The sequence below is a fragment of the Taurulus bubalis genome (assembly GCF_910589615.1).
Source record: "Taurulus bubalis genome assembly, chromosome: 1".
NCBI classification, from domain to species: domain Eukaryota; kingdom Metazoa; phylum Chordata; class Actinopteri; order Perciformes; family Cottidae; genus Taurulus; species Taurulus bubalis.
This window is the reverse complement of record NC_136589.1, coordinates 23,191,091-23,218,998: the sequence shown is the minus strand read 5'-3', so window position 1 is coordinate 23,218,998 and position 27,908 is coordinate 23,191,091. Positions and strand designations below refer to the sequence as shown.

General features: G+C 43.4%; 1 protein-coding gene across 1 annotated transcript in view; it reads right to left on the bottom strand.

Moving 5' to 3' along the window:
* astn1 (astrotactin 1) overlaps nucleotides 1-27,908 on the bottom strand; it is a gene marked incomplete at its 3' end in the record, with an annotated part of 417,666 nt that overhangs the window by 331,814 nt on the left and 57,944 nt on the right. The window contains exon 2 of the mRNA XM_079222970.1: nucleotides 4,745-4,926. Within this exon, the coding sequence (XP_079079096.1) occupies nucleotides 4,745-4,926 (182 nt within the window). The remainder of the gene's footprint in view (nucleotides 1-4,744; nucleotides 4,927-27,908) is intronic.

The window sequence follows — 27,908 nt, the reverse complement described above, 5'->3', positions numbered from 1 at the left end:
ATTTTCATTTGTTTGTTTTGATTTCGTCGAGGCAGCAATGCTTTTTACTGACGCTGCCTTTGTTGTCTGCATCAGAAGATCCAGCAGCACAACAACAAACCGGCCGGGCGCTCGGGCTGAGCGTCCTGTCCTCCTCACCGCCCAAAGGGAAGCTATGGATCGGTTCGTCACGCTCGGCAGGCTTTTCAAAAACACGCCATGTTGTGCTCTGGAGGATTCAGCCGGGAACGGCCGCTTTACAAGTAGTCAAGGCCTCATTGATTTAGGGTTTAAGCGATCAATGCTATCAACGCCGGTTTGTAGGTGGGTCACCACATGAATGTCAATATCCCACAATGACCATCTCTCTCCCCGTAAACTAATGCGTTATGTCGCTGTGTGAGTATGTGTGTGTGTCTCTCTCTCTCTCTCTCCCTGTGGCTACGGCTCACAATAAATGGTCAGCATTTTTCAAAGATCACTGGAAAATGGCCGCAGTGTGAATTGTGAACATCACAAACGGAGAAAGCAGCCGATGGAGCTGTTGACTGAAATTAAAAAGCAACGACTTTTCAATAACTTTCAGTCTTCCTGGGGACTTAATTCCTGTTTTGTAGTAACACAAAAAATAGTGAGTTTAATGTTAATTTCCCATCTAAACCGACAACAGGTCTGTTGAGGTCCCAATTGCAGGAAGCATGAAGCAGACTAAAACAAAAGGAGTCGACATTATTATCAGAAAGAGTACGGCTCTGACAGATCCAACTGCTCCTCGGCTTTTGGGTTGAGCGGGCACAGCGAGGGGCTTTGTTTCACGTTGCTTATCCACAGCATACTTGTGCCCCCCCCAGAACGTCTCGTGTGAACCAAAGCTGTGGCCAAACTTACAGAGTCGTGCCCCTACTTTTAAAAGGAGAGGAATCCATTTGGTTTTTATCTCTTCAATTGTGAAACCTTGTTGTCATTGGATGTCTATGATTTGGTGCTTGCAGACATTTAAAAAGTTGCTTAATGGCTTCTGAGGGAAAAATAGTGGCACTAAAAGAGATTCAACAAAAAAACAAAACCAGAATCAAACCACTAAGCTTGGAAAGCCCTATCAGTCTTTCATATGATGTAATTGACTCCGTACTGAATGGGACGATTGGATTGATCCGCTGAGGACCCCCGTGGCGAAGTAAAAGCACCCGATTAAAATGTTGGAAATGGAAAAGGGGGAGATTTGTGAAACACAATGATCCACTGGAGCTTGAGAGTCTCAACGGGCAGATGGAGCCTCGTCGAATACCTGATGCCGTTCCAAATGCACAGCGCTTTTTATTGGTCTTCGTTTGGCCGGAGAGTGTTTTTTCTTTTTTTCTTTGTAGCCGTCTCTGCCTGTCGGCTTGTGGTTGAAGCCAAGCGTGTGCGATTGAACTGCCGGTGCCTCGCCCGGTGTCGGTGCAGGCATACGCAAGGTGAGTCATCTATTATGGATGAGCAGCCGCGGCCGGTGGAAGACACTGTGGTCACCTTGTTGGATGTGAACGCACGGGGGGGAGAGCTTTGAACCCTGAGTGAGGGAAAACTCCAACTTTACAACAGTGCACTTCAAAAATAAAAAGAGTATAACTGTTGAAAATTACTCACTTCAACGCCGAATTTGAAAGGACCAGCTGAAACTAACCGCGGTCCTCAGGTATCCTGGCTGGAGGACCAGACGCTTTCCTGGCCTCGGACCCCGACTTTGGTGCAGTTCATTGAACCTGATTCCCCTTTAGGATTAGGGCCATAATAGGTCTGGCTTGTCTTCGAGCCAAGAAAATGCTGGAGTCCCAACTCATCCATTAGGCATAAGCAGTCCCGTGGTGGGCACGGTGGCCAGGCAATGAACCGCGGCAGATTAAGCGTTCTGCTTTCTGGCTGGAGTGTGCCGACCTGGGAAAATTTCTAGCAAAAAAAAAAACGGGGCAAAAGTGGTGTAAAACACAATCCTGTCGGTGTAAATGTTAATAGAAAGGCAGGATTTCATTTCAACACGAAGATGACGAGTGACTTTTGGCCTGCTGATGAATTTAGATGCTTGGACTGTATGTATACACATATACAGTGTTGTCATTTAAAGTTAGTGTGAGGAACTTTTACCTGGTTTTCTGATCTGAGCTAAACAAGTAAACGAGACCCTCAGCAGAAGAAGAGAAGACTCAACTCTATTTCTAGACTGTTATGCTTAATACTCGTCATCTGTGCCACTGACAACAACACAGACTAAACAGAACTCAGACTGCGTGTCTCAGCCTGTCAGACGCCTGCTGCAGAAACATAAGAGGTTTTCTGAAGGGACTGTGGAGCTCAGACACACGGACACTTTTGTTCACAGGAACCGCCAAAATAAACACAACATCAAAGTAACTTGTAGTAACTTTAATCGTAAGGTAGCTAATATATTTTGACAACTATTTTGAATTATTTCAGTCAGGCCAAAAAGGTCATACAGGTGTATATCTAAGGTGGCGATCACCCTGAGGGTCCCGCTCTCACCCCACCAGCCCCGGTGCCACCCCACAGCCCGCACTGTTGATTTGTACACCCGTGTATTAAACCCCTATGTTTTACAGTGTAAAATGCAACAAACTACCACGATTGTTGTCGCAAGGCACCTTCAGAGAAGTAGCCCTGTGGGGCGACCCAATAGTCGAGTGGTTGGGGTCCACCACACAGGTCACCTAAGGCCAGCTACACGTGTTCATTTCCGTTCATTACTGTCTTTTCAAAATAAACTTCCGTCTTCACAGTAAAAAAAGTTAGTTAGGTTTAGGAGAAGATCATGAAATACTTAGGTTTAGACAACAGAGATAGTACACTTCTTTCTTTACCTGGATAACATAGCAAATAATTTCGTGGAATGTCTACGAATTATGGTGCATTATCTTTTCAGCATGAGACCAGCCTGCCCCGGGTTCAACTCCTGGCTGGCCGGACCGTTCGCTGTCATTCCCCTTCTCCCACATTTCCTGTCTCTTCACTATCTCTATCGAATAGTGACATAAAATGCACAAATTATTATCTAAAATGCAGATTCCCTGATTGGACTTGCCAGAGATGTCTCAGCAAGTACCTTGATGGGTGCAATGTTACCATTGCTTATAGACCAGGTGAACTACATTGGAATAATTCATACTTACATCCTGTTTCCTCCCTGCTGTTTGTTGCATACGCATACACCAGTAAGGTTAACTAAGATGTTGCTGACAACTTAAGCAATCGAGACATTCACAGCTGCATCCCACTGCTTTTTTCTTCGCTCTCCACACGTCTCCAAACGTCTACCTGCTGCTGTCCTGCGCGCTCCCCAAAGACATCGGAGGCAACGGAGAGTGGCCCAGTGACAGCTGCACACTCAAGCCCAGAAAAGCAGCTGTCACGAGACACCCCCTTTTGTTTTTTGCATCCACGAGGAGTTGAACAAGTGACACGGCTTTGGATTTATAGGTCAGAGGCCTCCAGCAGGTTGGGGACGCTTCCATCTGTTGTCACGGTCTGCTCGGATCTGCATGCCAATCCTTCCTCTGCCCACACCTTCATGCAAAACACCACCCGTGGCAGCGCCGAGGAATTAACGGAGCGGGGAGCGCAGAGGCGCGAGCGGGCCCCGAGTCGATGGGACGTGAAATGCAGATAGAGAGGGGGGTGAATCAAAGAGGCGAGAAGATGAGTCGTTTCCACATAAAGAGACGGCGTCAACGCACGTGCGCCCAAAAGGATCAAGGTCAAAGACATTTGTCTCAAGGTCTCCGAGGTTAGCTAATGCAGTCAATGCAGCGCGCCTCATCTCGGCAGATGCCGCTTCTGGCAAAAGTCTTCCCGAGCTGACTAATCATCTGCGTGTACAGCTATAATATGCCTTCAATGTTTCTAAAAAACACATATCATCAATCAAAGCCCGGTTGTAATGTCTTTGGGCTGAAAAAAAAGAAGAAGAAAAAGGGGGCACTGGGAGTAGGTGTGGCATATCTAAGATCTAATAAATATACATTTCCTCAGGCAAGAGAGGGGAGCGGTGCGAGATCTAAGGATTCATTTCCTGCTCCGCCCGACAGAGCAGATAAGGTTTGATACAGTGCGGGCGTGCGGAAATCTGCATTCTGCGACCGAAATGTAGAACTTTATAAATGTGTGTTCCAAAGAGAAATACTGACTCCGTCTTGCCCATCCCTGACTTCAGGGTGTCCATTCTAAGCGACTCTGCCAGTGGAGCATCTGGACTGACACACACACATTTTGTAAATAACCCAATTTGGATTTAGGCCCTGATGGACAATCAATTTTGTTGCCTTTGTTGGATTTTTTATTTTTACCATTTGTCTTGTTTATAATAGCCTGATATATGTTTTAAGGAGACTCGCAGGATTTATCCGCTCCCCTAAAACCTTTACTCTGGAATTAAATTGAGCAGTCAGCTGCACACGAGGAAACAAAAACAAGAGGAACGCATTATCTTATCTCAGAGATGATTTCTCCGACTGTGTTTTAGCCTCGGGGGGGGGGGTGAACCTAAAGCACTAAAATAACTTCATATATTTAAATCTATTTGAATGAAACAGCAAGAACAAAGCTGTTTCTTTCCTTCATCCTTTTAATTTAGCAAATGAAAAATTTTGGCCAACTAAAAAGTTATTTTGACTGCACGTCAAAAGAAAAGATGTGGTGATATTGAACTTCCTAAAAACTTTTTTTTCTTTTTTCTTTTTCTATTCTCGGCTGCTTTGGGAACGAAGAGTGTTACCATGACGGAGATGTGCAGGATGCGGAGCTCCTCCTTCGTGGAGTCGTTGGCCGGGTCTTCGGTGGGCTCCGGGAGGCTCAGGCTGCCGTCCTGGTGGTGGATGTGAAAGAGCAGGGTGCCGTTCTCCAGCCACTGCTGCCTCCAGCGCACCATAGGGATGTCCTCAGAATTCCCAGAGATCTCTGCCGGAGACAAAAAGGGACATGGAATGAGAGGCCGATCGCTTTCCTCGTTATAAGTAGCGGACATAATGAAGGAGATCCGCTGGAACGTGAGCGAGTTACCAAAAACGACACGTCATGGTGACGGGCTGATGTCCAACAGCTGGGATTCAACATTTGAATGTGATAGAACAGAGTCTGGTACATTATATCAATATAATGTTGTCTTTGATTTTGGATATCTGAATATTTTCTTGCTGTCAAAAACTGATTTACAGTAAAGTGATGTCATTAGATCCACATTACTGATGATCAAAAATCTCATCTGAGTAAATAGTTTCGGGAAAAAAAAGGTCAACCCTTTAACAGATATTGTAATATTTATTAAATATAATTATATTTATAGATTACGGTCACAGTTTTAAACTGTTTTAATCACACGTAACATGAATACAAATAAATAAATAATAAAAAAGCACAACACTGTTTAGGCAACAAAACTATGACTTGGTTCTGTTTCGGAAAAGTCATTTTTAGGAGGCAGGTATGAAATTTTCTACCGACATTCATGGACGAATCTTCAGGATTTTGCTGCTCCCTGACATTTTCCCTCTCTTGCCTTGTTTGACATATTTAATTTTTCATTGAAATACTTTATATATACACATATATATTTATTCAGTGGATTTCCGTGACATTTGGTACAGCTAACTTCCTTCCCTTGAGGATGTATCCTACTGGCTTTATCAGTAGACTTTTAGAAATAGCACCACCAGGAGAAACATGACTTGACATGACACCCATGGTGCACCAAAACTAAAGACAAATTAAATCGGCACAAGTGTCACATTGTTCCTAAGGAACGCACGTAGCAGAGAGGGAAAGGACGGAACCGCGAAAACAGAACGTGGACGTTTGTTTTGAGTCTCAGTTTCAGAACCTTTCGACCCCTAGTTTCCATCATTGTAACCAGTCATTGGATTAAATTATCATACATTATGAATATGCGATGCAATTCGTCTTTACACTCATTCTGCCGTGCCTTTGTTACAACAGGCTGTTAGGTTGGGTGAATGAATAAATTATGGTCAATTGCGTTTCATAGGTAGTCAGCACCAGCCGAAGCCTGAAACCCCTCCATCAACTGCAGGAGCTCGTATCTGTGTTTGGAGGGAACGAAGAGGAAGGAATGATGAAACTCAAAAGATAGAGATGAGTAAACAGGGATTTTACAGTCGCGGCAAAGCATCAGAAACATTGTGCTTCATGTCACACCTCAGCTTCCTCAAGACTGGCCACTCCTCGCTGTTTGAAGTATTAGTGATGCACGGTAACACACACACACACACACACACACACACACACACACACACACACACACACACACACACACACATACGGAGCAGAGAAGGAGAAAACATTGCGATTCTGTTATGTAAGTGTGAAGGGGAGCGGAGATGCATCGGGCTCATAAGTCAGGAGAGGTACGAGGAATAAATCCAGACGGGACACTCCACACGCTGGATTTCACCTCGCATTCAACAAAACGTGTCCTTCTGCTGCTGGAACGGGATGAAGCTTCTTGGCCAGACTGTGCGGTTCCACTGGACTCACAGCAAGACACAGTGAGCAATACTTTGGTTGATGCAGGCCAAAGGATGCATCTAGATACATATTGGGCTAAATTTGGGTAAAAATACATTTTATGGTAGGGGTTTTTTAGTGACTAAATGTCAAAATGTAGTGATGGAATTGCTGTTCAAACAATGGTGACATGAAACAAAAATCATTTTTTTCTGTATTACTTATTTGTATATGAAGACATTTACAGATACACACACACACACACACACACACACACACACACACACACACACACACACACACACACGCCTACCTGATACCTGATCTTAGTAGCAATGCATTATCTTTTGAATGCCAGATTGTGATCAGCCCCCTCTTCTTTCACTCAGTGCACAGCCAGTTGTTAATTTGTTATTATTAACTCAAGGAAAATAGAAGTTTGAATGGTTTTCACAGGACAGAGTGCTACATTCTATCACTCTGTATTTATAGTATGCTATTAAGTGTGTTTGCATTATGTTATGACTGGTATATAGTTCCCTCATTCCCTCTCACATGCATGACTAGGATCAGATCAGGTCCTGTATATTGCTCCCCCCAATGTGTAGGATGCCACACAGTGCACAACCTTGTGCTTTTTATGAGTTACCTTAGACTCCCAGCCATGAAATAGACCATCACGCTAATTGCAAGCATCACACATCTATTACCCAAATAGATTGCGCCAGCTCTGCTTGTACCTAAGCTTTCTAGCTTTTCGAATTATTCAAAGCTCATTTTTACACACAGATGTCACAATGAACTGAACAGAGAGGTGGTGGCGAGCACAATGCAGGGCAGAAAAGGGATAGTGGGGCTGCACTGAAGGGACACGGTCCATTAGCGAATAGTCTATAATTGATCAAAGTCCACACTGTGGCGCTGGGTTTTCTTTAATTTTTTTTGCGCTGCGGCTCAGCAATGGTTGCGGGGAAACATCACGGCTTGTAAATAATAATGAGAATAAAGCCTGATCAAAAGGAGAGAGAAAAAAGAAAAAAGCCCAGAACTTGTGTTGGCATGGGATGAGAATCAGGACGGGAACAACGACAGGGAAGCCATGGGGGGGGAACGCGATGGAGCGCCGTTGAAGGTAAGGCATCAAACGCTCAAGATGCCCAGCGCTCAAGATACGTATCCCTGTAAGGCCCGGCGTAGAGATCTAAATATAAACACAAGGTAAACCCATTGCTACACCACAACATTACACTGATTGCTTCCTGAGAATGTAGCTGCAGGCAAGACTTTACTTCAGGAGTGCGTATCGAGTTACACGCCACCTTTGCACGTGCACAACGCGGGTCTCCTTTGGTACAAGGCTCTAAAGCGGTTCTGTTTGGTGCTGCGTCTGGAAGCCTGTAGTTCATGACTTCATACAACGACACAAGTGTTGAGTTACAAACCAGGGGCGTGCTGTTGGAAACACACGGATATAGCGAAAGCAGTAACTGTTGCATTGTGGGAAATGTATTGCAAACGTTTTTGGAGCTCTGCTGATTAATTTGGACCAGTTTTTTTTTTTAAGTTCCCCAACTGTGGCAATGCTAGATAAATGGAGTAGCTCTTTATATTTACAGTGGCTTGCATACCCCTTGAACGTTTCCACATTTTGTCACATTACACGCCACAAACATAAATATATTTTATTGGAATTTTATGTGAAAGACCAACACAAAGTGTCACACAATTGTGAAGTACAAAGAAAAGTATACATGATTTTAAATGTTTTTCACAAATAAAAAACTGAAAAGTGCAGTGCTCTGTAGCGCCTACCAGAGGGGAGGAGTTGGAAGAGCTTTTGTCCAGGGTGAGAGGGGTCTGCAGTAGGGCTGCAACAACGAATCGATAAAATCGATAAAAATCGATTATCAAAAGTGTTGGCAACGAATTTCATTATCGATTCGTTGTGTCGCGCGATTATTACGCCGGGCAATAAGTCGCGGAGAAGAAAAAAAAGAGCGTAGCAGAGCAACTGGCCGGCCAGCGTTTCTGAGATTGGAGTGAGACACGAGAAAAGCTGAGGTTGTGATGTTCTCAAAAATAGAAGATCTTTGACAAGTCGAGTCTTGGCCAATCAGCGTCTTCATGTTCCTCAATCTTGTTTTTAATGGAAGCTAGTCAGCTTGCTATCGCGTTAGCTAACGTGTTTGGGTTGTGTATTGTCGTTAAAGTTACGTTATGTTCCGTTACAGTTCAGTCTTGCTTGTAAAAAAACGTAACGTGATGAAACATGCCGTCACCCCCCGGTCTGGTTCAGTTCACCAGTCACTCGTTAACGTTAAACCGGCGGATCTGGCTGCAGGTTGTTTTTTTTTTTACTCAAAGTAGAATGAAGCAAATCACGTAGTTGGGCTTAGCCAATAACGTGACGTCGTGGTCATAAGAGACCCAGAATGAAAGAGTTTAAGGAAGAGGACGCTCTATATGGAGCAGTACAGCTTCCCTCTGTCCCAGTATTTCATACATATTGATAAAGCAGGGTATGTAAATGCAGCCTCTGGAGGGATCAATTACAGTAAAAAGGGCTCACATTTGGCAGATGTAAAGCATACATGTGTATGTTTTTAGTGTTAGTCCATTTTGTTGTTTTAATTAACAACTCAGGGATTTTCAAGGAGCAACCTGTTTGCAGGGCTCTCAAGTGTCACGCATTGAGCGTGACTGTCACGCATTTCGGTCCTAAGTCACGCCCTCCCGCCACACATCGTATTTCTCACGCTGAAAAAAACTCTAGGCTATTTAATGTGCCGCAGCGCGCAAACATGACCTGGTCGCGCTGCCCTCACCATGGAGGAATCAAGCACGTCTCCCCCGAATCCCCTGCCAATCAATAAAAAGAAATGGGCGACACGAATAGCCAATCAGAAAAACTTATCTGTTGTATCTGGGTGAAATGTAATCCCGGCCGTGCCTCCCTCCCCCCGGCCGCGCCTCCGTCCGGGAGAGAGAGAGAGATGTCACGCTTACCTGTCTTAAAAACTTGAGAGCCCTGTGTTTGTGCACTTTCTGAAGATGTTTTGCACTGTCACTTCTGTTTTTGAATAAAGGGTTAGAAATGAACGCTTTTTTGATAAAAACATTTTTTTATCCGATTCATCGATTAATCGAAAAAATAATCAACCGATTAATCGATTATTAAAATAATCGTTAGTTGCAGCCCTAGTCTGCAGTGATCTTTCCAGCCTGCTTCCTGACTCTGGCGGTGTGCAAGTCCAGAATGGAGGGCACGCCTGAGGTGGGATGTACACACCGGCCAGGTTGAATGAGGAAAACTCCCGTGGTGAATAAAATGGTTTGCAGTCTATTAAAAGAGTTTCTAGGTGCGGGCTGCATGATTCCTTTAACACTGTGACATCTGTGCACCAACCTTCATCAATATAAAAGCAGATTCCGCCTCCCCTAATTTCCCCCGACAGAGCCGTTACGCGTTCCGCTCGGTGAAGTTGGAAGCCCGGCAGATGTAGTGCGCTGTCCGGGATGTGCGCACCGAGCCAGGTTTCGGTGAAGCACAGGGTGGCAGATCTGCTAAAGTCCCTATTAGTTTTGTTCAGGAGCAGCAGTTCATCTATCTCGTTCGCCAGATGAATTGACGGGAGCGCAGTTCGAAATCCCCGCTTGCGCACTTTAACAAGCGCCCTGCGCGCTTCCCAACCAAAATCTCTGTAAATTATCAGATAGTACTGTAAATTATGGTACTGTCGTGTTTAGCACTCACCAACACACGGTGACACGTGTTACAAAATATTGTGACTATTATAAAGCCATTTAAAAATGTTCAATAACCAAATCATATATTTCATATGTCCCTAGTGTTTGCTCCGGTTGTGCTTCGCAAACCTGGTGTGTGCAATATATTTGATGAAAACGTACAATTGCGCCCTGCTAAGAGCTCCAGGCCCGGACATTTCCAGCACTGGGACCCATCTCCATCATGGTTCAGCATTGCTTAGACCAGCAGTATCTTATCTTACAAGTTTCACTCATTGTGTTAGCTTGCGTTTGCCCGCTTCTTTGATTCATCGCACGCTAGCTCTAGTCTGTAAGATATATGCTAGCTGGCTAGTAAGCTACTTTCAGTAGCGGTGCAACGTATCATAAAACTCAAGAGTCACAGATTGGAGCAGGACAAAATAAAAATATATAAAATATAATGATCGCGTGTTTTGCTTTCGATACTAATTGATGATCATTGATGATCCATACTGGCAGTTACAGCTCCCTTAGTGGTTTGATTATAAGTCTGGTTTACAAGGATCCATTCGTCCCAAAAATCATTCTTTCACTTTGCACACAATTAAAATGATAAGGAAATAAAAGATTGCATTTTTCTGGATTAAAAACAAATCCATAAAAATATGGCAAATTGATTTATTATAAGCTGTTCAGAGCTTAGTGTAAACAGCTCATAAGATCTATTTATTTTGTTGTGAAAACAAACTGGATTTATTCAAGTTTCTCACCAAAACTACATTTTACGAGATCACATTTGAACACATCATGATGACGTTGCAAGTTGCCTTTGTCTAATACTCATTTTCATTGAACAGAGCCTGAACGCATCATAATGTAACTGAACAGAACCTTCGTTCCTTAGCTGTTAGCCATGATGCTAACGTCACTAGCTCTCCTGTTGATTTAAACAGGGATTGATTGTTTACAATGTAACATTATTAGAGATTGCATAATTTACTGAATATTGGAGGATAACGTCCAGATAACGTCAGTAAACTTTACTTCACACTGTGAAGGTTAACGTTAAACTGTGTAATTAACCCGTGGTTCACAAGCGTGCCGAAACGGCGACAGATGGGGGGGATCCGTATGGACCGTGGATCGACAGTGGATTAACTTTCAGTCAGTGTGCTGCTTTAACGCAAAAGTATTTCTAGTGCCAATTATTGGGGAATCATTTAATCCGCTAGTCGACGAAGGCTAGCATGCTAACATTAGTATATAGTTCAAAGCCATTGAAACCAATAGTGTGAACAAGTGTAGAGCTTTTATTTTTCCTCCTTCACCTCCCAAGCGAATCTTCTTAAAGTATTTATCTAACTGAAGTTTTATATGTAAATGTCCAACCTCACTCCATGCGCGCCTAACTCCGGGAGCACTTACCTGGCTTAAACTATTCATGGTAAGAGCCGGCATCATTAATACTTGGTGCACACGTTAAGACCACAATGCGGCCCCGGTGTAGCGCTTCACTTCCCGCCGTGTGAGCGAACGCCACCTTCTTTGTCCGACAGCCCATTACGCTGATTACTGGCAGAGGAAACACTTGCATGCTGGATAACAGCCATAACCCTAATATAGATTAGGCTTCTTTTTTTTTTAAATGCTCAGGATTGATGCTGCGTCTATTTAATGGAAACTCCTTTGAAATGAGATGATTTCTGCATCTGGAGTAGGTACACTAATAATGCGGCCTAATCAGATTACTTGGCCGATGGGTGGCCACTCTCTTTTTTCACAGCGTTCCACCACTCCCATCTGCATTTTCTTTTTTTCCACTGTCTGCTTTCCAACCTCTTTCTTCCTTTCCTGCCTCCCTCCTACCTCTCTCACACGGTTTTGTGTAGCAAGGCGCTCCCATTAATCCCACTCTCTTAGCAAACTAGTCCCCAGGGGGAGAGGGAGAAAGAGCCCACACTTTTTTATTGTTATTATTATTATTATATATTTTTTAAAGTGCCCCGTCACACTCTCGCACATCATTTGCATTTAGGTTAAAACCAGCTGGAACTCTTCAAATCTGTTTCCACGGGCAGAGGGGAACTCCCTCTTCACTGCGGCACAAAGAGTATCAGTCATTGTCAGGGCCAAATCTGGTTATACTCTCACAATTACACAAACACACACAAACGCACACTGCTGTGTTTGGGTTTGTAAACAGGTTCTAATCTATAATCCAAGCACTATGGTTGGGCAAAACCGACAAAGAGGATCCCAGCACAAAGCAGTATTTTTTCCCCGCTCCCCTAATTGATTGAAGGAGGAACGTGATAGCTTAGCGACAGTTCCGGTTGCGTGTTTGCTTACATGTGTTTCGACTGCGCTTTGCATTGAAATGAGATGGAAAAACATCTCAGGTCATGAAAAAGCTGTGTTTATGCAAGCTGATTAGAAAACCCTGGGCGGCGGCGGGGTGGGGGAGGGGGGGGGGGGGGGGTCTTAAAGTAATGACAGTAAAGTCTGGTGTGGTTTTTTGGGGGGGATTAATATAACAGATAGCGCCCTTTTAGCAGGTTTTGTTCTGTTCCAAGCCATGATATCCCACCGAAGTGTCTGCAGTGGAATAAAATCATTCATCCCATCGGGGAGCGCTTGTCGACAAGACGAGGGGCTCCGTGTTAAACTGGAGCTGTGACGGCTTCACACCGGCCCCTCTGGGACCTGCAGGCTGCACAGCTCGACCCTAACAACGCCCTCTGTGGCCTCGGCTGTCAAGACAAAGATATATAAGTAAAAACAACTAAAGTCAACATAGGTATCCTCAGACGTATCTATGCAGTTTGACCAGGTTATGGGATCTTTTTTTTGTGTGCTGCCGACACAATGGAGGTGAAGAGGCCGTAGTCCTGACGTTCTATTCCACCAGCTGCTGCAACTCAGTGCAATCTCCCATCCAGGGTTTTCTTTTTAATTGGTCTCTCTGATAATGTGAAGCCTGTTCCTTGGATTCACTATCCGCTCTTTTAGATAAGAGTTTCCACTACAGCGATCTGATTTGACCCAACTGTGTTTTTTAACAGCATTACAAAACAATTACTTTGCATTAGAAGAAGAACTGCAGAATGATGGCTGCAACTAATGATTATTAAAATAAAACAAAAAAACAAAAAAACATTAATTTCCAACCCTTTATTCAAAAACAGAAGTGACAGTGCAAATTCACAGTGCAAAACATCGTCAGAAAGTGCACAAACAGGTTGCTCCTTGAACAATAATAAAAATAAAATTAATAAAAAAATTAAAAATGGACACAAAACATACACATATATGCTTTACATCTGCCAAATGTGAGCCCTTTTTACTGTAATTGATCTCCTCGGAGCAGAGGCTGCTTTTAAATACCCTGCTTTATCAATATGTATGAAATACTGGGACAGTGGGAAGCTGTACTGCTCCTCTCACGTCTGTTTTGACCTCCATCTTCAGGCTCAACTCCACTTCATCTCAGCCCTGCATCAAGCTGCGCTGCATATAGAGCGTCCTCTTCCTTAAACTATTTTATTCTGAAAAATGGACCACATCATCTTATCAATATCTGGGCCTCTTATGACCACGACATCACGTTCTTGGCTAATTACATAATTTGCTTTATTCTACTTTGAGTAAAAAAATTAAAACCTGCAGCCAGATCCGCCGGTGTGCCGGTTTAACGTTAACGAGTGACAGCGTGAACTGAACCAGACCGGGGGGTGACGGCATGTTTCATCATGTTGCGTTTTTTTCCAAGCAAGACTAAACTGTAACGGAACATAACGCAACTTTAACGACAATACACAACCCAAAAACGTTAGTTAACGTGATAGCAAGCTGACTAGCTTCCATTAAAAACAAGTTTGAGGGAAATCAAGACGCTGTAGCCATCTTAACGCTGATTAGCCAAGACTCGACACGGCACATCAAAGATGTTTTATTGCAAAGATCACAACCTCAGCTTTTCTCCGTGTCTCAGAAATGCTGGCAGGCCAGTTGCTCTGCTCCGCTTTTTTTCTTTTCTCCACGACTTATTGACTGCCGTAATAATCGTGCGACACAACGCATCGATAATGAAATTCGTTGCCAACTCTTTTGATAATCGATTTTTATCGACTTTATCGATTCGTTGTTGTAGCCCTAAGAATATCGACAGAATTTGTACGTTTCCCTAAAGCAGATATAATGCTATTCAACAAAAGTGTGCAGTGTAGAAGTTGTATAGAGCCTCCGTGCCTTCTTGCCTCAAGTTTCCATGGATTGTGGTTGTGTCTGGAGCCGGTCCTGTCTCCTACCTCCTCCCATGGCGGCCCTGCTGATGCCCCTCCTCTCTATCTCCTTCTGCTGACATGGATCGTGGTCCATGCCTACTACTTATTATATGAATAATTTCTGTCATATTCATGTAATGTGCTGTAACTCCGTTACGTAATTCATTCTGTACACATGACAGTTATTGCTTCTGTCCATCCGGGGAGAGGGATCCTCCTCTGTTGCTCTCCTGAAGGTTTCTTCCATTTTTTTCCCCATGAAAGTTTTTTTGCTATTTTTTGGGGGAGTTTTTCCTGATCCGATGTGAGGTCCTGGGACAGGGATGTCTTATGTGTACAGATTGTAAAGCCCTCTGAGGCAAATTTGTAATTTTGGGCTATACAAAATAAACTGGATTGAATTGAATATAGTACAATAAATAATAATAAACTCTTTCAAAAGTGTGTAACCCCCAATTCATCAAGTCTTAACTATCATAGGTGCTATAGCGAGAACTCAAAGAATAAAAAATATCAGATTTTATCATAATACAGTAGAACACAAAAAACAAATTTCATTTAAAATAGAGTAAAAAGAAAATCCATACTTAGAAGAAAAATGTATAAAGCTGTGTTCTTAAAGAATTTAGTTTCAGTTTCAGTTTTCCCTTCTGTTTAATTTGCCGTGTTCACAGCGTTGAAAAGTTCAACAGCAACATCTCTTTCCAGAATACCTCGCAGACCTCGTTGTCATCCGTCTTTTTACCAGGACTTTTCCTCAAGGAACTACAAATGAGCCAATGCATCGCGATAACCCAAATATAAATATGTGCATTAAATACAAAATGTAAAATAAAAAACACTGTTAGAAAAAAAAGGAAATCCCCACCACAAAATGCAGCCTGCATCTGAGTTTCCTCTCGCAGAGCTTTGCAACGCCACAAGTGCAGCCTCCCCCTCTGCGCCCTGTTCCACCAAGACGGCGATAACCATCGCCGCACTCCGCGGTCACCAGAGGGCACGGCGATAAGCAGACTACTTTGGCGTTGTTGATTCCTTAAAACATAATGAAGGACTATTAGGGAGAATGCCATATCCTCGAGGCTGAGAGGGGAGAAGAGCGTGGAGGCGGAGACGGGGTGCTAATTTCCAGATCATTATTCCAATGCGACCACATGGAGGTTGTCCTTCAAGCCCATCCTCCAGCTGCACCGGAGCGAGGGCTGATTTCTGTGACAGGGAAGGGGTGAAGGGTCTGTGAAACGTCCGTGTAAAACGGTAAAAAACAGCGTTTCAGCCTCAGACTCTCGCATGACAGAAACCTTTTGCGTTCCACATCTTCAGTAGGACATGCACGCCGATCGGGAAGTGTGTTTGCGACCTTTCCGGAGAAAGTGACTCCGCTTTATGTCCCATCATCATGCTGGAATCATCATCTTGAGCAAACACGCTCGGCATGCTGGGAGCCAATACGTGGCCCAGGCCTCATGTGTGCTACACTGACTATATGACTCTCATATATCTCTCCTTGCCCAGATTTCTGTTTGCTTGTGCGGCGAAAGAGAGAGTAGTGTCAATATCACCATGGCAACCGAACTTGAACAGATCACGAAGAACCATCAATCAAAACGGGAGGCCACAGCGTGACACACGGAATAATGTCTCCGCTTATATATCTGAGAGTCTTCCAAGCGCGTCATGAGATTGTTCAGAATATGGTGGCGATAATACAGTGAATATGAAGCGGAGGCTGTTGGGCGGGTAAAGTGAAGCCGAGTAACTTTGCCCTCCAGACTTTGAGATATTTTTGGTACGTTCCACGCCTCCTTTTTATCTCTGAACTCTTCGTCAGCCACGTTACACGCAAGTCAGATGTCCTGGTCAGCTCACTCCAGCTCCAGAAAGGTATCGTCAGGATTTTATCGATACTAGCACTCTCATCGATACTCTTATCGGTTACTTTTGGACAAGAACAGTATTATGATTATTCCTATATGTAAACCAATAGTCTTGCTGTCATGGCCGAGTGTGGTGGATAGATGTGGAAAGATAAAGACTGGTACGGGAAACAAAACACTAGAAAACTACAGCTTTAAGGAGATCCAACATGAAGTTACACAACCTTTAGAATGCATTCGCAGCTCAACAATCAGCTTAGCGATTTGAGCAAACTCCTTCTGACATCGCTAACGTTACCTGCAGGGACAGGGATTTAAAACTCAACATTTCTGCAGATTCCTGTTCTGCGTGTTGGCAAAATGTTTTGATACATTAATGGTGTTTCCTGGATCTTTGTCCTCTTTTTGCCTGTGTGTGTGTGTGTGTGTGTGTGTGTGTGTGTGTGTGTGTGTGTGTGTGTGTGTGTGTGTGTGTGTGTGTGTGTGTCTGTGTGTGTGGCACAGAGACAAAGAGACAGAGGTTGCGACCAGTCAATCACAAGGTAGCCCCGCCCCTAAAGCATACCCGGCTTTTTCGTCTATTTTCACTCTCAATACTTAACTCAATGAACATCATGCCTGTTAATACTAAATCACATTTTTCAAATTGTCGTTTAAATGCAACCCAATTCAATGTAATATGGGTTGAGAGTAAAACATAAAAGGAAGTTTAAAGAGTGGTTTAAATTGTAAAATAGGGTTTAAGTTTGGTACAATATGACTTTAAGTTAAACATGATTAATTTGGGTTTGAACATTGTGAAATAAAGAACTAATAATAATAATTAATACAAATAAATAAATTGTGTAACCTTTTTCATGTGTGAACATAGTGGATAGTCATAGATTTAGTATGGAGCATGGAATCTGGGCCACATGTTCTTGACCCCCCTGACTGTTTCATCTGTTTCATTTCACCTCAGAACATAATTCAGCGTCTGCTATCACGCGGGGCGGACGCATGCAGGGATTTATATGGCTGGAGGTGTCCCATCGTATGCCGAGACACAGAAACCAGTTTGGCCGAGTCTGACATCGTGCTGGTCGGGGGCTCTGGCGCATTGCACTGTGAATGTTAATCTGGTTCCATCTGGAATCAGCATGCAGTCTGCTTTGCTGCTTTTCAGAAAGATAAATAAATAAAAGCAAATACAGCTCCAAAATAAAGACGAAGGTTGTTTGTTTTTTTAAAAGAGAAAACATGTCGAGTAACTTCTGACGTCTCGATATTGATTTTCACAACTGCAAGTGAACTCCTGAAGAGCTACACAGAGTACATACTGCTCAAAATATCAATATGTGTTTGGTTGTTTACTGTCCAGTACGTAGAATAAACACATGAAAAGACTTAACAATAATGACCAAATCCCAGTCACGGTTTACAGACTTGATTTATGTGTGGACACCTGTTATATTCTTCCTTTCTTCCAAACACAGCTGAGTCCTGTTCAGCTTTTGGTTCCACGTTTCATAAAGAAAGCATAAGGTAAAAATAATCTATGGATGTGGCGTCTTTGAAAATTGCATAATGTAATGCAATTTTTTTGTTCCTCTTTCACAAACTCTTATCTTTATGAGTCAGAGATTCAGTCCTGATGAAAGGGGACATACCGTTTGATGATACAAGACCAGGGTTTATTATTCTACGTATTTATCAACTTGGGGAATGTAAACAACAACAATATATATATATATATATATATATATATATATATATATATATATATATATATATATATGTGGTATTTAATGAACGCTCTCTTTGGATCATAGACTGTGTAAAAGAAGTGGACGTAGTCGTCGTGACGTCACACATTGGTTTGTGGACTGCCTGTTTGAAGTCTTGAGTTCTGCGTTTTGGCCGTCGCCATCTTGGATTATGGTCGTCGTCATCTTGGATTTCTGCAACTAATGAACGGAAGTGACCATATTTGGGAGGAGAGACGTATAAACTGCATTGGAGAAGACTTAAATCTAGAGATTGAGACCATAAACTCATGTATATTGAGGTAATAAATAGGGGTGGGAATCAGCAGAGGTCCCACAATTCAATTTTATCACGATACTTGAGTCCAGATTCGATACTATCACGATGCAGCGATATATTGAGTATTGCGATTTATTCATTTTTTTCAACGCAAATTGTGCCCAAAGGAAAACTTTGTCAACATATTGTATCTAAGAAGATAACGTTTTCAGTCTGTTCATCTCACTTCAATAATTATTATTGCAGCAAAATGTGATTGTCAAGCAGACAAACTGACCAACACTTTCATAAATGTTGCACCTGACAAACTGAACTGTTTGCATTACACTACATAGTCGCGTCATTCGAGCTGGATGCGCCGGAGACGGAGCGGTGCTAATCTCTGTGCAAGCAGTTTTTATTACCGCCATTCACCATGGAAATAACCACTCTTTCTACTTTATACTTGTTGTGGAAATCCCAAAAAATGTCGGAACATCAAACGCCCTTGTGTCTGGGTTTATAATATTATCCGTAGCCGCACACAGCTCGGTGGATTTCTCGCGAGGAAGTGGGTCTGAATGACGGCCGCTTCCAGCGGTAGAGGACCCGTAGCCAGTTTGATTTATTTTTAATTTCTTTCTCGGATACCTCCATGATTGTTTTGGCCAATTTCCTACCGATCACGCTGATCCGGGACCTCTGCTGACCTCACCAGAATACCACACAGCACCACCTAGTGGGCTGAAAAAGCAATTGATTTTATTATTCAAGGACCAAAACATTTATAATTTATATAATAAAAGATCGATACTTGGCTTCCGTGTAACGATACAATATCGGCACGCAAAATATGGCGATACTATGCTGTGTCGATTTTTTTCCCCACCCCTAGTAATGAACCAAGAGAAGTAGACAAATTTTTTCATAGACTTCCATATGATCAGACAGATTTGGTTGAAGACACTCTCGCAATGGATTCACATTTTTTAAACCATGCCTCCTCAAGAAACATGTAAACATGTTTGACGCCACGATTTAAGAACACGCCCCTCTGTGACAGTGCCACCCTAGCTAGAATCTAATAATATCAAGCTAGTGCTAAAAAAAAAAAAAAGTACATTTTTGTGTCTGTGCATGTAATGAAGTGGAGCTTCTAATGAGGACCAAGACACATCTGGTATGAACGGAATCACTTTACTGGTGAACTGCAGTCTTACAACTGTTAAAGCGATTGAGAACGCGCTCTTGCACCCGACATGTATATATTTTCCACACGTAACATTCAAATTAGTTAGCGTCAACAAGCACGTAACATTGTACTTTCTGCCTTCAAAGTAAAAGCACTTCCTGATTCCATGCTCTTCAAAATAAGAGTATATAATGTAATAAAACAAGTTACAACATTCTCCCGCCCGATGAACAGTTGTTCATTACTACTCAGCCCATTACTTTAACTTATCTCTAATGGATATATCAACTGAACAGGTCTCCTCAACAAACTGCCTGTAGAGGTATGAACAGTACAGGAACGAATGAGTCCATCCCTCCAAGGGAAGAGTTCTTTTATCCTGGCCATCTTCCAGTTCTGCCTGGGCGCGTTGTCTTCTCCAATCAGGATGACATCTCCCACCTTCAGCACAGTGGGTGTGGGTGTCTCGCATTTGTGAGCCGAGTTCAAGTCCATCAGGTAATCTTCTCTCCAACGATTCCAAAAACTGGTCTCTGCCGGTACCTCCATCTCCGGCCCATGCCCTCTCTGCTCACGTTGTTTGGCTGGGACGGTGGCAGCATAGTCTTTGGCGGTAGCGAAGTTAGTCTTTTTCCAACCAAGAAATGAGAGGGTGTGAGTGGTTGTGGCTCTGACGCATCCTCATGTACATAGGAGAGCGGCCTGGAGTTCAACACAGCCTCTATCTCTGTGAGCATGGTTGTCAGCTCCTCAAAGTTCAGTGAGGCCCTCCCCAGGATCTTCTTTAAGCAGGTTTTCACGGAAGTCTTTCCCAGAAACCACCCCACCAAGCAGCTCGCTCTGCAATAAACTTCCAGGTGATCCCCTTGTCAGTGAAAAACTCTGTGAGCTCTGATCCTCTGAATGACTTCCATAGTTCCTTTAGATCTTGATCTGCTCTTTTGAATGTTTTGGCATTGTCTGAATAAACAACCTTGCACAGTCCTCGCCTTGCGATAAACTTCTTTAAGGCCAACAGAAGGTTTTCTGCGGTCTGATCAGAAACCAACTCTAAATGCACTGCTCTGGTGACAGCGCAAGTGAAAAGCGCAATATATGCCTTCTTAGACTGACCACTAGCCTTAACATATAATGGCCCTGCAAAATCCACCCCAATAACTTCAAAGGGAGGGGACTGTCACTCTGTCTCTGGGTAATGGAGCCGTGGACTGCTGTGCTGGTTTCACCTTCAGTCTCCTGCAGATGTAGCAATGTGATATAATCTTCTTGACTAACTGTCTCCCTTTTGGAATCCAATACCTCTCTCTCACTTGTACTAGAGTGTCTCTGACTCCAGAATGCATCACTCTCTCGTGACAGTCCTGAGCAAGTAACTCAGAGTATCTGTGATTTCTAGGTAGCACCCATGGGTGTTGCTGTCTAAAACTGAAATCAGAGTACTGTAGCCTGCCTCCTACACTAATAAGGCTATTCTCATCTAAGAATTGTTTCAAGTCTTTGATTTTTGAATCTCTCTTGATGTCCTGTCCAGATTTCAGCTGGACGATGTCTTGGTTGAAGCTCTGCTCTTGGGTCATCTTCACCCAATACACTTCTGCTGCAGTGAGCTCCTCTGAAGTCAGCTCTCCCTGAATCCTTTGACTACAACGAGCATTAGCTATGAATCTTTTCACCCATGCAGTTATTCTTAATGCAGGTTTTAACCTACTGTACTTCTCCAAGTCCAACAGTGGCTCAGCTGGTTCAGTGCTGGTCAGCTGTACTACAGCCTGAAACTTAGACCTAAGCTCAGTGTTCACCTCATCTTCAACACAGTCTTCATCCATGTCCTTTGCCCGATCAGTTGATAACAGTGAAGCAGGTCCGCTCCACCACAGCTGGCTTTGGATGAGATTTTCGACGCTCTGGCCTCTGGTAGGTAAATCAGAAGGATTAGTTTTACCATTGCAGTGACACCACAATTCTGGATTTGTGAGTCCCTGTATTTCAGTCACTCTGTTGGCCACAAATGGCTTCCACCTTTGTGCTGTAATGCGTATCCAATGGAAAACAATCATTGAATCTGTCCACATGTGCAGCTGATTTCTTTCCACGTTGAGTGGCTTGAGGAGATTATTTCCTAGTCTCGCTCCAATCAGTGCACCCATGAGTTCCAAGCGTGGTAACGTCATTTTCTTCAGTGGGGCTACCTTTGACTTGGAAGCCACAAAGCTTGTTACAACATCTCCTTCCTTGTTCTGTCCTTGCAGATAGGCAACAGCACTGTATGCCTTCTCACTTGTGTCGCAGAAGACGTGCAGTTTGATCTGCGAGTTTGGTCGGATCTCGATCTCGTACCATCTTGGAATGTCCACCAGGTGGAGCTGTGGCAGCTCTGCGCACCACTGACCCCATTTTCCAGCCAATTCTGGGGGAAGCTGCTCATCCCAACCGATTCCCCTCTCCCATAGTTCTTGAAACAAACACTCATCAATCTACGTAGAGGGACTCTCTCAGTGCCTCCACTGTCTTAGGCTGTTCCGCCTCATACTGCTTAATATGTGTTCTTATTGTTGCAGCTAACAGGAACGGGCTGGATGACACTCCAAAAACCACTTTATTCATTCTCATGATGTGCAGCTCATTTTCACAGTCTTTAGTTGGAGGTCCATGTAGCCACAGGAACCTCACAGCATATTTGTCTCTTTTTGCTAGTTCTATCTATAATATATTTTCCACACGTAACATTCAAATTAGTTAGCGTCAACAAGCACGTAACATTGTACTTTCTGCCTTCAAAGTAAAAGCACTTCCTGTTTCCATGCTCTTCAAAATAAGAGTAAATAATGTAATAAAACAAGTTACAACAGTGCATCTATCTTTCCTAAGTTGATTTATTATGGCTGTGACCTTTGAAAGACAAAATAACATTGTTTTCCTTTTGGAAATGCAAAGTTGAACTCATTTGCAATCAAAAAAGCACCATTGCTCAATCCAATTCACTCACAGCAGCTTATGGTGGCGAATATTAGCTCATGCAAGTGTCAGTTGAGTGTTACACCGCGTTCTGGCTCAACATGTCAATGCAATTTCATTATTCCATAATGTTCTATATTGTCAACTATTTTCATTCAGAGACCAAAGGGAGGAAGGCGTTCATCTGTCTGTCAATACTTTTCCAACCTGCCTGTCTGTGGGAATTTGATTCTACACTCAGGATGTCAATATTTAAATATAGATTGCAAATATATATTTTCAGTTTTCATAAAGAGCTGGGCAAAAACATCCAAAGTGCAGAGGGGCGTCTGCGTAGTTGCGGCGCTGTCCAGGGCGCTGAAATGCAGCAGAGGAGAAGGATAAACAGTCTAATCAAAGCCAGCTCTCTTATTCTATGTTTGTATCAGCTACAGGTTCTCCCTCTCTTTCTCCCTCTCTTTCTCTCTCTGAATGTACGTTTTGGTGACACAATTTCTGCAACGTATAGCCTATGTACTGTATAAGTACCCGATTTAACTTCAGTAATGCCCTGAACTTACGTAAGTTAAATGTGAGTTACAAACATCTATTTTAAGCCAAAACGTATCCAAAATTATTTTGTTTCAATTCACATCATCAAATGTTTGCTTGAACAGTTTGAATAACCAAACATAAACACTTATCTTTGCCAACCTGAGGGCTGCAAAATGTTTTAGGTTTTTTTCTCCACTCTTTCATCTCAATTTGGACTCGGAGCTAATAGCACACACTGGTCCAGCCCCCACTTTGACATTTAGTTTGGCGAGACAAGTGCAGGCAAGTAAGGACAATCACAAACAGATTTGTTTAAGGGAAATCAGCAGGCAAGCAGCGCTGGGAGAGAAATGCTGTTTTTCTTCCGAAGCCTGTTGCCCAGTAGGGGAAGGAGAAAGAGGTGGTGGGTAAGAGACCATATGGCCCTGGAGCTGTGTGCTTGTACTGGGATTTAACAGCAGCGGAGAGAGGTGTGTGCATTAGGGTGTGCAGTGTTTCCCCATGGTTTACAGCTTCAGGGGCGACGGCGAAGGCGACAACACAAACAAAACAGAATGAGTGCAGATATGCGTGCCATCAGGTTGTATCAGTATTAGTGGCTGCAGTGAGCTGCTTTCCTCCACACATCTTTTAAAACGGGGTTGTAGATTTGAAACAATTCATGCTCAACCTTGAGCCGAGATCTGTATTCTGTTTTCTGTTTTGAGAGACGCAGCAGCAGAAAGGACCTCACGGAGACTTCTGGCAAAACGTCAAAAATTTGCGAGTCGCGCATGCGCAAGCGTAACCTGTTAACGGCGTAACGTAAACATTTACCCGAAAGTACAGGCATTTCTCCATGTATTTATTAATGACTTAGTGTTATGCCCGTGTACTTTGTAATTTTGTAATATGTGAAGCCAGCAGGCTCATTGTTGGGTACAAGACACGAGCACTTTGGCTTGTTTCACCTGGAGCAGGAGAGCTGCTCCTCACAGGAGAGCTGCTGTTGCTATCTTCACCCTGGGAGCGTTTAAACGCAGATATAGCGGTCTGCTTTTCACGCAACATATTTTTCGACGCTCTCTGTCCGCTGGTGTGTGTGTGCTCAGTGCTCACCTGTGTGCGTGCACACACATGTCTGTGCGCATCAGGGCGGAACTCCGCCGTGCGCGATACAGAGATTAAAGAAGTGTTAAAGCGACCATGTAGAGGCAGAAATGACAAGGTGTCGTGTGGATAATATGAATAAAATATGGCCGTTTAGTTTGTTTAATAACAGAACAAGGTGTAGACCTGTTCTATAGGAAAGAGAACCTTAAATGACGACTTGTGATCTGGAGCTATCGAAAAAATTACAGGGGAGCGGGGGGTTTCTTCAGGGGGGCGCCCCGTCCCCCTATTATAACGGTAGGGGAAACACTGTTGTGTGTGTCTGTGTGTTTGTGTCTGTGTATGTGTGTGTGTGTGTATATGTGTGTGTGTGTGTGTGTGTGTGTGTGTGAGTGGTAAGAGGGGGTGAAGCTATTGTGCTGACATCCTCATGCGGTGTCAGTCAAAGCTTCTGGTTAGAGCGAGGAGGGAGCGGAGGGAAGTAAAAGAGGCCCCTCTTTCTGGGGGAGGGGCATTAATATTGAAGCTGGTGAAAACGGATTAGTAGAGGAGGAGGGCGGTGGAGTAGGAGTTGGTTGGTGGAGTAGGAGGTGGATGGGAAGAGGAGGCCGGGAGCAAGAAAAACAGGGGAGAGATACCGAGTTGGGGATTTTGTTCAGAGGTCATATCTAAATTCAAACTTCAGGGTACGAACCCTCCACTGCTGCTTCAACACAAGTACAAGTTACTGATCTGTGGACCACACAGGCATGCTTAAGCAGCCAGCTAAACATGTCTAGAATTCTTATCAAAGACCTTCCTATCACCACCACCTACAACACAGCCAATAGACCACTTTCCAGTTAGTAAACATGGCAGATTTATGTGGCGGCGGAGTGTAGGTGAAGGAATACATCTCTGAATACCTTAGCTGGCTAGCAAGCTTTGTTTGCTTGTTATTTTATACTGGTTTCATTCTTACTTGACAAAATTAACATTTAACCAATGGGGCCGTGTTAGCGACCCCATGGAGTAGGTGGGAGTCCGAGGGAACGTTACCGACAGAGCTGATGCTGGCCACCAGCCTGCTGCTGAGCTCTTTTTCTGTAAAGTACAACATGGTGGACTCAGCAAGATAGGTTACTAACTAGCTAGCTGCTAAATGAGTAGAGGAAAGCACATTGCCTATCACCAGATAAGTGACACCTCTGTTCGGACCATTTCCGGTGATCAGTGCAGCACAGTCATCAGTGCAGCAGCCGTGGCAGCTGAGGAAGTTTGCAGAAGGCTAAGCTAAACTATTAGCAACATTTTCTTTGCCGATATTGTAGCTCGCTAGAACTACAATGACTGTTTATCATCTTAAATGTATGAAATACCGGGTCTGGCACCCAATAACACAGCAAGATGGCAATGTCAATTTTAAACTTCAGCCTACTACTCTGAGGTGGTTTGTGTTGGCCTCCAGTCTTTTCTTTGTTTCACATAATCATGACATTGACTCAAAAAGGGCCGATCGCTGCAATGAAAGGTGGAAAATGTTTGATGGCAATTTCTTCAGCATGACGACTCGCATGATGATATTTCCTTGAAACCAGCGGTAGGAGAGAAACCTTGATTTTAACACCACAACGGTCCTGAGGTTCATTAATAAAACACCTCGTGAAACAAAAGAAGCCTGAGGGAAGATTTATAAAAAGCAAACAGGTACTCTTCAGTCTGCTGCCGACAAAGCCCGGGTTGCTGCATCTTCTGTTTCAACATTAGAGCCCCATGGTGATGTGTTAGGAATGGAAAAGTAAAAAACACAAAAAGGTATGAGTTTTGAACAATTCACAGAGCCATTCACAGATGCACGTAAACATCCTTGTGGAATGCTTCTGGGCTCATTTAAGGTATTCTTCGTTGGGCCTTGTCAATTTTCTACATGACAGAGTAGGAAACAGCGCAATCAATCAAAGTCGGCCCTTTTCCTAACAAGCTACCCGATGCGGGACTCCACATATTAACCAAGACAGACGGCAAATGGTCATTTGTGGTAGCTTAAGAAGTTATTCTTTTAAAATTTCACGTCACGTGATTATGTATTGGACACGGAGCGTCGAGGGGAGGCAGAGTGGGAATGGTCCACATCAAGGTGAGCCGAGATCACAGGAGGTTCTGCCGGCAGCTCCTTGTAAAATATGTGGAGCGCTCAGTTTGATGAGATTCAAAAAGACTGACCCCACATGGCCGTGATAAGAAATTGTGGAAAGTTACACACAGCCTGCAGAGTTTCAGCAAATGTCATCACCAAGAAGAATCCCATTGAATGCGAGACTGGATTGCATTGTTGCTGAGATTAGGAGTTTCCCAAAACATGCTGACTCTTTGGATTCTTGCATGTTGAGGACGTGGACCAGGATTTTGCTTAAATAAATAAAAAGTTGTCATTGAGTGTCAGGACATGGACAACCTAATGATCCATAATACTGTTTTTTATAAGAAATAGTTTTGTTCATGATTGTAATGTGTTGATCACACCAAGATATTGGTCAAAAACGGCTGTAATGCAGTCGTCTCAACGCTGACTCTGTTCAGTATGAGCGTCAGCCCCCACGAAGACGCCGCCCACCCAACCACCCCCACCCTGAGACGAATAGCAATTACAATTTATTTGGAATTGAAAACAGCTACAGAGAAATGCGTGTAGATGGTGCTAAAAGATCTTAATCCCCATTGCGCTACCATGCTTGTTTGATCAGCTTCCATATGTTGTTCATTCTTCATGTATTCTGTTGTCCTGCCTTTTCTTTTCTTTTTTCTCTCTTTTTCACAGGCTTGAAAATATAATGTGGTAACGAGTTGTCTAAGAGTCTTTTTCCTTGTATTATAAATAAGCAACTGCAGTTTTTGTTTGGTCTTTGGCATCACTTCCCTGTATTACCCAAAACAATTCCACTATTTTCCAGTAGCGTGCCCTGCCAATTTACCTGTCCATTTTTCATCAGGCAAATACTACAAGTGCCAGACAGTACCGCTTGAGGAGTAAAAAGTGTTATGGCTGAGAGAAAAAAAAAAGGTTAAAGTGACCCTGCTACTCAAGTCACATTGACTACTTGAGCATGGCGTTCCATGGGGATTGCTTGGCGCACCCAAAAGGCAATTTAGCATGCCTGCCAAGTAGCGCAAGTACCTCAGCACCGCCTGAATAACTAGTTCTTCATCATGTTCACAAAGAATATACAGAGCGAGCAAGGAGCTCATGCTTGGATGACGATGGCAGCAGTGCCAATAAACTACTGAATAAAAAGTAGTGTCCTGAACGAATGCAATCCGGGATTTGTTTTACAGATTTACCCACCATAAATAAACTTTTCCCTCTTTTCTTTCAGCAAGGAACATTTCAGCGTTTCCAAGCGTTTTCACTGTTGTAAAGACCACCGAGCACTTTCAATTTTCCTCAGAGCCCGACAACTACCAACCACACAGGACAAACCACCTTTTGTTTTCCACAGTTACTGCAAATATTGTGAATTGTAACTGCAAATTACTTCCGTTGGTACTCTTTGGCTCCCGTTTTCCTCTTGGTGACACAACAGTTGACGTGCTTCCTTTGTGCCGTAAATGCCGCCTTCATTTTACCGGGAGATTGTTCTTGCTGGCAGACAGAATTGCATTGGAAACAAATCTGAAAGTCAATGCTGTCATTATGCCATTACATTGTGCAATCAACATTTACCTCATAAGGATATGTTATTAGCAATAAACAAGTTATAAATAAACCACTTTCAA